The sequence below is a fragment of the Herpailurus yagouaroundi genome, unplaced genomic scaffold, assembly GCF_014898765.1.
Source record: "Herpailurus yagouaroundi ecotype Mexico unplaced genomic scaffold, PumYag 182, whole genome shotgun sequence".
NCBI lineage: Eukaryota > Metazoa > Chordata > Mammalia > Carnivora > Felidae > Herpailurus > Herpailurus yagouaroundi.
Window position 1 is genome coordinate 46,178,765 of NW_024412413.1, and position 12,274 is coordinate 46,191,038.

The 12,274-nt window shown below is 40.2% G+C and overlaps 1 protein-coding gene across 3 annotated transcripts in view; it reads right to left on the reverse strand.

Moving 5' to 3' along the window:
• The window catches only part of TBC1D15 (TBC1 domain family member 15), a 75,254-nt gene extending 65,662 nt beyond the window's left edge, over positions 1-9,592 (reverse strand). The window contains exon 1 of one of the 3 annotated variants that reach the window (XM_040491412.1): positions 9,468-9,592. In XM_040491412.1, coding sequence (XP_040347346.1) covers positions 9,468-9,497 — 30 coding nt within the window. In that variant the 5' untranslated portion in view covers positions 9,498-9,592. Of the gene's footprint in view, positions 1-8,808; positions 8,831-9,467 lie in introns of those variants that run through there. The other 2 variants (XM_040491413.1, XM_040491415.1) reach the window with 2 other exon arrangements.
• Between the last annotated feature and the right edge of the window lie 2,682 nt (positions 9,593-12,274).

Consider the following 12,274-nt stretch of genomic DNA (forward strand, 5'->3'; position numbering starts at 1 on the left):
GAGAGAGAGGAAGAAGAGGGAGAGAGAGGAAGAAGAGGGAGAGAGAGTGCTCACACAGAGGAGGGGCAGAGAAAAAGAGAATCCCAAGCAGGCTCCACATTCTGCACAGAGCAGGATACAGGGCTCAATCCCACAACCCTGGGAAAATGACTTGAACCAAAATCAAGAGTCAGCCGCTCAATCAACTGAACCACCGAGGTGTCCCTGAAGAAACAATTTTAACCAGAAGGTTTATGTTCTTGGCAGAGTGTACATTCTACACAGAGAACAACAGTTCAGTGCATGGCTACAATCCAGATCAGACAGTAAAGGTTAAAGAGTTTAGGGACAAAAGTAGAGACCAGATCAGATCACAAAGAGTTTTGTAAACCACACTCAAGAATTTGGGAGTTTGGAATTTGTCCTGAAGATAACTCTTTGCCACTAGAAATCCATGAAAAAGTTCCAGCAGGGGAATGCCATGGTCAGACCTGCCTTCTCGGAGCCAACACACTGGCTGCAGAGCCAAGAATGAACAGCTGCAATAATCCAAGGGAGGGAGAGATTCATGGTGGCTTGAACTACAGCTGTGGCAGTAGGGATGAAGAAAAGCAGATGGCTTAGAAAAATATTTAGAAGGTCAAAGTGACAGAACTGCATGACTGATTAGATGTGGAAGATGAAGAGAAGAGAAATCAAGGACAAAACTGAGTGGATGAGGTTATTCACTGATAGGGAATACAGAAGGAAAAAAAAACAACGACTTTCATTTGGGACAAGTTAATCAGTAATGACTGTAGAACTAAAGAAATGTAGAACATAAGTTGTTTTAAGAGTAACAACCACAATCAATACTACGCAAAGCAATCTACACATTCAATACAATCCCTATCAAAATAAAACCAACATTCTTCACAGAAATAGAACAAACAATCCTAAAATTTGTATGGAAACAGAAAAGACACCGAATAGCTAAAGTAATGTTGAAAAAGAAAACCAAAGCTGAAAGCATCACAATTCCAGACTTCAAGCTGTATTACAAAGCTGTAATCATCAAAACAGTATGGTACTCGCAAAAAAACAGACACACAGATCAATCTAACAGAATACAGAACCCAGAAATGGACCCACAAACGTATGGCCAACTAATCTTCAACAAAGCAGGAAAGGATATCCAGTGGAAAAAAGACAGTCTCTTCAGCAAATGGTGTTGGGAAAAGTGGACAGCAACATGCAGAAGAATGAACCTGGACCACTTTCTTACACCACACACAAAAGTAAACTCAAAATGGATGAAAGACCTAAACTAAGACAGGAAGACATCAAAGTCCTAGAGGAGAAAATAGGCAACAACCTCTTTGACCTCAGCCACAGCAACTTCTTACTTGACACGTCACCCACAGGCAAGGGAAGGAAACAAAAGCAAAAATGAACTATTGGGACCAATGAAGATAAAAAGCTTCTGCACAGGTAAGGAAACAATCAGCAAAGCTAAAAGGCAACCAATGGAATGGGAGAAGATCTTTGCAAATGACATATCATATAAAGGATTAGTATCTAAAATCTATAAAGAACTCATCAAACTCAACACCCAAAAATAAATAATCCAGTGAAGAAATGGGCAAAAGATATCACTAGACACTTTTCCAAAGAAGACATCCAGATGACTAACAGACACATGAAAAAATGCTCAACATCACTCATCATCAGGGAAATACAAATCAAAACCAAAATGAGATACCACCTCACACCTGTCAGAATGGCTAAAATCAACAACCGAAGAAATGGTGTTGGTGAGGATGCAGAGAAAGGGGAACCCTTTTGCACTGCTGGTGGGAATGCAACCTGGTGCAGCCACTCTGGAGAACAGTATGGAGATTCCTCAAAAAACTAAAAATAGAACTACCCTAGGACCTAGCAATTGCACTAGTAGGCATTTATCCAATGGATACAGGAGTGCTGATATGAAGGGTCACATGCACCCCAATATTTATAGCAGCACTATTGACAACAGCCAAAGCATGGAAAGAGCCCAAATGTCTATCAACTAATGAATCGATAAACAAGATGAATGGATAAAGTACACACACACACACACACACACACACACACACACACTGGAATATCACTCAGCAATCAAAAAGAATGAAATCTTGCCATTTTCAACAACATGGATGGAACTAGACTGTAATATGCTAAGCGAAATAAGTCAGAGAAAGACAAATATATGATTTCACTCCTATGTGGAATTTAAGATACAAAACAGATGAACATAAGGGAAGGGAAGCAAAAATAATATAAAACCAGAGAGGGAGACAAACCATAAGAGATTCTTTAATTTCTTTTCATGTTTACTTATTTTTGAGATAGAGAGAAAAAAACATGAGTGGGGGAGGGGCAAAGAGAGAAGGAGACACAGACTCTGAAGCAGGCCCCAGACTCTGAGCTGTCAGCACAGAGCCAGACAGACATGGGGTCAAACCCACGAACTGTGAGATCATGACCTGAGCTGAAGTCAGACATTTAACCAACTGAGCCACACAGGCGCCCCCATAATTGACTCTTAAATACAAAGTACAAACTGAGGGTTGCTGGTGGGGTGCGGGTGGGGGGAAGGGCTAAAGGGGTAAGGGGTGTTAAGGAGGACACTTGTTGGGATGAGCACTGCGTATTATATGTAAGCGATGAATCATTAAATGCTATTCCTAAAACTATTATCCCACTATATGTTAACTAACTTGGATTGAAATTAGAAAATAATAAATCTTTAAAAAAATTAAAAAATATATAAAAAATGAGTAACAAACCACAGATATTCTGAGAGTGAAGCTATACAGATATTGAGATATTAAGGATGTTACAATTCTCATAGGCAGGCAGAACTATTATTGTTTCTTAAAAACAATATGTTGGGGTGCCAGTCAGTTGAGCATCTGACTTTGGCTCAGGTCATGATCTCACAGTTTGTGAGTTCGAGCCCCGCTCAGGCTTTGTGCTGACAGCATGGAGCCTGGGACCCGCTTCAAGTTCTGTGTTCCCCTTTCTCTCTGCCTCTCACCCGTCACGCTCGCTCTCTCTCAAAAACAAACACTAAAAAAAAAAAAAGAAAGAAAGAAAGAAAGAAAAGAAAAAAGAAAAAGAAAAGTTTCTTAAAAAAAAAACAAAAAAACCAGTATGCCAAACAATGTCAGACAGGAAGGCAGGAATAATTTAAGTCTGGGGAGGTATAATGAGGACTAAGTGAATGCCTTCTCTTATACCAAGAACTACATATACATTATAGTATTGCATATTAAGAGACAAATAGATTTCATAAGGATTTCAAATCTTCCACTCAAAAGTGAAAATCAAAAAGTCGGGTTATAATTTCTCATTTAGTCCCAGCAGTTATGTCACATCAAAGAACCTAACAGTTTAACTCTTTCACCAAAAAAAGTCATGTTTTTATTAATTCATAAATTGAAATAACTTGTTAAAATTGCTAACTACTGTATTATGTCAAAAGTAAAGTCTGTGTTTAACCACTCTGTGTCCAAAGAACTCAGTATACAAAAGGTACTCCAATGTTTGCTAAAGAATGCCAGAAAAAAAAGAAGTATTCATAATGTATTCTACACCAGGAAGGTATTACCATGTTATAAGATCTAGTGTAGGAAAAGAAAAGTTCTCCAGGAATATCTAGATACTAAGAATATTCTTGATGTTTCTTAAGCACAAAGGTTTCACAGGGCTATAAGCATATCTAAAAGGAATTAGAAGAAGCCAAAGTTAAGGTACAAAATAAATTCCTACTAAGAATGCCATCAAAACAAACTAACAAAAATAAAGCTGATTTCCCAAACGTCTCAAGTTCTTTTTTTTTTTTCTTTTATTTATTTCAGAGAGAAGGAGAGAGAGAATCCCAAGCAGGCTCCACGCTCAGTGCAGAGCCCAATACAGGGCTCAACCCCTGGGATCATGACCTGAGCCAAAACCAAGAGTAGGACACTGAACTGACTGAGCCACCCAGGCACCCATTTTCAATAGAACTAAATTCTAAAACAATCACAGTAAAAACAGGAGTGAAACCAAGTGTACTAAAATAGGGCATTTTAACTCCAAAAGAAGAGCACTCTTAGTATTCCATCTCTCCCACTCTAGTCCCCAATCATTTTCTTTACCTTCTTGCTTGTTCCTACTCACTGAATATGTACTTTGTGCCAGAATCTAGGCAGGTGAAACATTTTAGGCCCTGCCCTAATGATTTGTCAGTTTACTGGTCTTCAGAATACATATACTAAAAATAGCACCACTCCTGAAATCATTGTTGCACTATATGCTAATTTGGATGTAAATTTTAAAAAATAAAAAATAAAACAAGTAAAAAACAAAAAACAAAAAACACCTACTTCAAGGACCTGAAATTCATTTTGCATTTATTTACACAAGACAAAGGGGTGGGTGCTAGTGAATATTTTCCTTCTAAAGAACTGAAGTCTATAAGACAGAAGGTAAGGGGCTGATATACCTCCAATACCTAATATACTGCCTGAAACAAATCAGGTGCTTAATAAATATTTGCTGAATAAGTGAAAGTAAACTTTAACAATCAGGGACCTGGATCTAAAGCAAAACTTATTTCAGGCTATTTTCTTTCTCCTGCCTTCTCTGCAGGTAAATTCAACTCATTCCATTAATTCAATTCTGTCCACCAGTTATAGAAGACATATGATGACCTTAACAGGCAGTGTCCCTATTTCTCCCTTCAATACTCACATGAGAACGTCACTTTCCCTATTTGGTTGACGTTAAAACATACTGTTGTACCCACAGATAGTAAGAAAAAAAAATAATAATAACAACAACAACAATTGAACTCCAAGAACTAATCGGGGTTTATAATCACACTCAAACCCACTTTCAAAAGCTCAGCTAAAATATATATGCAAATATATATCCTTGAATTTAGTCATATCATCAGAGACCTGAAGACATCAAATTGGTACCCTGTATTTACTGAACTACTGAACCACCCACTGGCATAAAACCATCAGCATACTAGGGGTATTATAGGGTCCTTCTTTCTTACCAGAAGGATACAATATGCCATATAAGTACATACATTATATTACACAGTAAAAAGAACTTACAGGAGAGTTTATTCTCTGTTCTACCCTTTAGAAACTAGTTTTTTTGGGGTTTTGCTTTTGGTTTTATTTTATTCTGGATCTATCATCCTTATAATGGATCGGGTTCCCTCTTTACTTTGGCCACTAAAAAACATAGAGCTAAACCGTGGCCCACTCCAGCAGTTTATTTAATAATTGTAGTATTTCCAGTTCCATTTACCTTTCTTATACTTATTTCCCTTTTACTTTTCTAATTTATCTTACATAACTATATAGCTCAAATCTTTGTGGAAAATGGCAGCAGATATCAGCATTCAATTATATCCTAACCAATAACAACTTTACAATTTTTAAGGAGTCTGAAAGGGTTTTCTTTAACATAGTAATAACAACAGCTAACATTTCTTGAGTACTTACTTGACACCAGACAGTATTCTAAATGCTTTGCAAATATTAATCCTTTTTACCATTCCACAATGGAAATATTATCCCTCATTTACAAATGAGAAAAACAGGCACAGAGAAGTTAAGAAATTTACCCAAAGTAAAACAGCCATAAAGCAGTGGAGCCAGGGTTTGAACCCAATCAGGCTCCATCGCCTTAACCACTGTCCTACTGTGATGATTTTTTCATTCATCAAAACTACATGATTTTTTTAAAATTTTTTTACATTTATTTATTTTTTGATAGAGACAGAGCACAAGTTGGGGAGGGGCAGAGAGAGAAGGAGACAGAGAATCCGAAGCAGGCTCCAGGCTCTGAGCTGTCAGCACAGAGCCTGACACAGGGCTCGAACCCACAAACTGCAAGATCATGACCTGAGCTGAAGTCAGACGCTTAACCGACTGAGCCGCCCAGGTGCCCAAAACTACATGATTTCTAAAACAAGGTATTTTTTAACTCCTAAAATAACAATGAGATTTAGAACAAGAGCCAACTTCAAAAATGAAGTTTACACCCATACCAAAAATCATATTATATATCTTTAAAATTCTGCCATAACCTAAATAATGACTTGCAGAGAAACTGAGATTACAAATAACACACAACATCTACCATGTATTGGTAGATCTAATATATTTACTCATTGATCCTCCTCACAATCCCATAAAATAGGTACTATATCATCCCATATTACAAATGAAAAGACGGAAGCACAGTAAGGTTAGGTAATTTGACTGAAATCACTAGTAAGTATGAAGTTAGTTTTGAAACTGGTTTGGGTCCAAAATCCAAACTCTTAACTGCTACTTCACAACGCTTCTCTCCATGACAAAGATTAACTTCCTCTATCACTTCTTACGCTCAAAGTACAAAGCAAGCAAAACAAAACTGTTAGAAGTTAGTCTACATCCTAGATCTCAACAATGAGAAATTCTAATTCAATAAGGCTGGGCTGTGGTCCAGCATCTGTATTTTTTTTTAAGTACCACATGTGGTTCTTGTGAACCTTGGTTAATATCCACTGCCCTAGGCTTCTAAGCTCGACAGGTCTTAGCTGAACCTTTGGCGGGGGGAAAGAGGGGTGTGGGAATAAAGAAATACACATACATATACATATACATATATACACTCACTCTTTCAAACATACAGACACACGTGTGTGTGTGTACATATTCTTCCCTATTCCCCTTTCCCAAAGGAACAAGACTAGAAAGTAGGGAAGCAGAAGATAAAGCCAGGAATGGAACATGGCCTTTTTTTTTTTTTTTAATTTTTTTGTTAATGTTTATTTATTTTTTTGAGAGAGAGAGAGAGAGAGAGACAGAGCATAAGCAGGGGAGGGGCAGAAAGAGAGGGAGACACAAAGTCTGAAACAGGCTCCGGGCTCTGTGCTGACTGCTGATGCCCAGGGAACATGGCCTTTTATGCCATGTTAAGCAGCCTTTAGTAGTATTTTAATGGAGACAGTAACAAAGATTTTGTTAAAAATAAAATTTAAGGGGCGCCTGGGTGGCTCAGTCAGTTGAGCGTCCGACTTCAGCTCAGGTCATGATCTCCCCGTCTGTGAGCTCGAGCCCCACATCGGGCTCTGTGCTGACAGCTCAGAGCCTGGAGCCTGCTTTGGATTTTGTGTCTCCCTCTCTCTCTGCCCCTCCCCCGCTCATGCTCTCTATCTCTCTGTCAGAAATAAACATTAAAAAAATTAAAAATAAAATAATATAAAAGTTTTTTTAAAAGGGGGGGAGGCACCTGGGTGGCTCAGTTGGTTAAGCATCTGATTTCAGCTCAGGTCATGATCTCATGGTTCGTGGGTTCGAGCCCCATGTCAGGCTCTGTGCTGAAGCTGTCTCTCTGTCTCTCAAAAATGAATAAATCTTAAAAAAAAATATATATATATATAGTTTGTTTTTTTTCAGCTAGAGATGATCAGTTTGTACATTCAGATGTATACATTACAAAAGAAAACCTCCAGTGGTAGTGTAGAGAGAGGATTGTGGACAAAGAAACTGCAAACAAGGAGAAAAATCTGTTAAGAACTCAAGACTAGAGGTAGACTAAAGGAACTAAGTATGGAAAATGAAGATGATGCAGAAATTTCAGAAATCTCTTTAAGGTAAACTAGAAAACTCAGTTCTTGATTAATTGTTGTTATTGAAATAGATGTCTCCAGGTTTGTTTTACATGCAACCACATGAATGATGATACCATTAAACTAGATCTGAACCTGCTGAGGGAAGAATAAGTGGGTTCTGCTGGTCATGACACTATCATTTAGGAGAGGGGCAGTTTTGGGCATAGAAAATGGTTTAGATGGAATGACGGTAATGGTATTGCAATGAGAATAAAGGAGGTGATGAAGTAGAGTTATGAAATAAAAGACTAACTTTAAGTCATATTATGAAAGAGAGTGGCTGGAAGGAAAGGGTGAAAAAAGTCTTACATTTCACAACTGGGCTTCATCACCTCAAAGATTCTCTCAAAATCAATCCACACCTGAAAAAGGGAAGTGTAGTTCAAATGGAAAGGATCCCTTCTTGGAAAGATCTACACTGGAACAGTCCAGACAGAAAATCAAGCAGGATAACTTTCAAATATGTAATGAGTCAAATAGAAAATCAACAGCCACCGTGAAGACTTAAAAACCAACACAGCAATCAAAGAGCATGAATAATCCAAAAACTACAACCAACCTATCATTTAAAATAGCCAATATGCAGAAGTATGAAATCCTTCTTAATGCTTTTATTATTTCATGTAATCCTAAACAACTCCTATGCAAACAGTAATAATTCTGGAAATAAAAAAATATGAAGGACAGAGAAATCATGCGTGCTCAGTTTCCCAAGGTCACACTTCAAAGTAACACCAAAACCAAGACCAAATGTGTTATTCTGCCAAGTCTAGTAGTCCATACACCAAACCACAAACGTTGCCAAATAATTCAAAACGGGATAAGGAGAGCAACATAGAGAAAATGACGGAAACTCAAAGAACAGAGGAAGCTATCGGCGACAAGTAAATACGTAGTCTTTAGTGTTCGATGAGTCATCACCAGCCCCAACTGTTTACGAAATACTCCCGCAGTGGGAAATGATGCCTGTGGCATGTCCTGACAGTCCTAAATAACAGGCATTAAAATATGCTCTCGGAAGGTGTATATGCACTATACAACGAAATCTCCTCCGCACCTAATCCTAGTTGCTAACTAGGAGGTGTTAAGACAGCATCACAGATACTTCCACAAGAATATCGTAGAGACGCCTAGGAAGTAAATACCTTAACTAACGCCTTCCTAGACAAGCGTAGTATGGTGTAAATCTCCTGTTCCCTGAGTGGAAACACGCCCTGCTGCTCACAACCACTAGCCAACTCGGCAGTCTGGTAAAATGAATCCAATACACGCTTTTCTTCTAAGTGCCCAGCTGCACAGCACCTGTTTTCAGCTCCACCCGAAAGGGACAAAGATGCCTTCAGCAGAGTGAAGCAGGGAAAGCCAGGGGGCAAGTTAGATTAACGCCTCAAAGGAAGACAAAAACAAACAAACAAACAAACAAAAAAAAAACCAGTGGAATCAGAAGAGTAGATCTAAAAAACTAGAATTAGGAAAAAGTGAGCCACAAAAAAGAAAGGAACGAGGCAACTACCTGTTCCTTACAAAAGGCAATACAAATAAATGTCCCCTTGCTCCGGAGCAGTGCAGGGGAGAAGAGAGCCGAGGCCTAGTTGGCCTTGGAGCAGGAGCCGGTCTCTAATTCCCGGACTGAGCCGGCAATATCGAGAAAACAGCTGACACGACCAACTCCTCTCCTCTTACATCCGCCACACGCTGTTCCTGAGGCAGAGTGGCCTTCACGTCCCTCCCCGACCGGCCTCCAAGTAACAAAGCACCCCTGTCCCAGAGAAAAGTAGGGGCGTTCGCCGCGGCCGTTACTTACCTTCCCGCTCACAACACCCGCCGCCGCCATTTTTCCTTCGCGTGCTTGTGATGACGTAGCAGAACCTCACGTGTCTCTCGGATTCACAACAACATCCGCCAAAACTAGGCTGATATCCGGGCGGGAAAGGGGCGGGGAGTAGCGGGAACCGCGCTGAGTGAAGGGGCGGGTGGGAGGAACAGCCTGACGCAGGCGTACTGAGCCGATTTCAGACGGCGCTAGGGCGGAGCCTCTGGTGCGTTCCGCGCATGTACCAATTTATTTTTACCAGGAGGTAACCTAAATTGAAGTGTTTTTGCAGCGGGGTTTGCCTGGGGCGAGACTCTGAGCCACTCACAAGCCAGTTCTGTTTGGTCTGATGGGAAGAACACAAATTGGGAGCCAGCAAACGTGGTCCTGGCTTTGTGGCCATGGGTAGGTCACACCTTCAGCTTCTGTTTCCCATCTGAAAATCAGGATAGTAGGACTGTGGTGAGGGTTAAAGCAATCCCCCATACAGAGACTTTCCCTTTCTGTATGTGACGTTTCTGAATTTGAGTCTGCTCACTGCGGCTCACACATGGCTTTTGAGGAGGCATTTTGATAGGAATTGCGATAATACCACGCCCTCGTTGCTCCAAAGTCGAAAGCACAGAGCTGATAGTTCCTCCACACTTACTTAACTGTGACGTGACACAAGTTTCTAAATTCATCCAAGCTTCAGGATGTAAAATGAGAATTACCCATGAATTGGTTGTACGGATCTCATGGGACAGTACACGTGTGTTAAGACGATTTGTTGAGATACTAAGATGTTGATCTGTTTTCAGTGCTGTAAAAGAATGCGGGGGGCGGGGCAGGGGGAATGCCGGAAGATGATTGGGTACTACTCCTGATAGCTCTGGGACTTTCCTTGCCCCAGTAAAAATAAATGACCTATTTGTATCAAAACACCTGTACCCACTGAGGTACTTCTCTCTCCAAACTATAGAGAGAGGTTCGAGACTTGTGAGGTTAGTCGAATAAGTGGCAACCAAAGGGAATAACAGAAAAGGAGGGTTGAAATTTCTGTGAATATCAGGAACCTTATAAGTGAGGAAGGTGGCAAGACCTTCAAAAGGCATAGATGTATAGTTTCCATTAACGAGGCTGCACACTAAGCATCAGAGATTCCAACCATGGCCAAGACCCCATGCCTACGCTTGTCACTGAATCAGCAGAGCAGCTCACCACCAAGGGATAAATGAGCTGGGGAAGCAAGCATATTAGCAGTAATCAACACTGAGTGAAGACTTGAGGCCTTTCCCAAAGGTTTTGGGCTGAGTGAGACCCCCTAGAACCTTCATACCATCCTAGGTGTGGTGTGTGGATCCTTAATAGTGACCCACATTAAACTTTCCACCCACTCAGAGTAATGGGGTGTAGTTAGAGGAATGTTTTAATATGGCATTTCTTACACCTTGTGTTTCGGAGAAAAGTTTAAGCCCTTAGTACAGTGCCTCGAATAGTATATCCCACAAATGGCAGTTACTATTTATATAATAAATTTGGGAATTAAAGCCTTCTCATTGAAAACTTGGCATCCTAGTTTCATCTGCTACTTCCATGTTTTTAAGCCCCATCCTCTGGATGCCCCTTAAATGCTGGCACTACCCATGGGCTATCCTTGGGCTTCTACTTTTTTCCAAGCACTCTTCCTAGACCATTATCTTTGTATTCTGACATCACACCTCATATGTGCTAATGACTCTGAAATATCTCCAGCCCAAGTCTCTTACTCTTTCCTAAAGTCTAGGCCCACTGGACCTTTTTACTTGAATGACCCATCACACCTCAAAAAATTCCTAAATCTTTGCTCCTCAAAATGTAGTCTGCAGACCTGCAGCAGCTGGAAGCTTGTTAGAAATGCAGAATCTCAGGTCCCACCCCAGAACTACTGAATCAAAACCTGCATTTTCACAAGATTTCCAGTTGACTTGTATGCACATTAAACTTTAAGAAGCACAGTCTTAAATGAAACTTACATTTTGCTTTTGTTCTCTGAAATTCACTACCATTTGCTCAATTCGAGCTGCAGCCAGAACACAATTTCTCCACGAAGGTGTTGCTATCATGTTACCCAGTTCTGATGTGTCTTCTGGAGAGCCCATGGCAAACATCCCCCCATTGGGTCTCGTTCCTATTCCCACTACCAATCCTAGAGTTGAGGTCTCTGGTTACCTCTAGTATGGACAACTACTGTGGCCTCTTAATTCATTTGCTTTCTGCTTCATCTTTCCCCTAATCCATCATTCATAACTACACCAGATTAATCTTTCCAAAGCATAAATGTGATCATGTGAACTCGCTGCCTAAATTCCCTATGGCTTTCCATCTCTTCAAGAAAAGGTCTAAATTCTCCTGCATAACATGCAGGGCCCTTCATAAACTCTTCTTGCCTACCATTTTAGCTTTATTTCCCAACTCTTGCCACTCAGACCCAATTTTCCAACCACAGCCAAATATCTGTTGTTCCCTGAATACCATGCTGTGTCTGTCCCAAGATTCTTTGTAATTGTAGCAGATTGGCTTAGTTTGGATCGTGGGACCATCCCTAAACCAATCACTGTGGCCCAAAGTATATATGATATTCTGATTGGCAAGATTTGACTCATATGCCCACGGTGCCAAAGTACAGAGAACGAAAGGAAGGGTAATTCCCAGAGAAGAATTTCAGGAACCATTCTAGAAAAAAGGAGAAAGGCTGCTAGGCAAGCCAAAGCAGACATCAATTACAGAGGATCCATTGTTGTGATCCATGGTATCACACTGTAAAACACTTGGTTTAC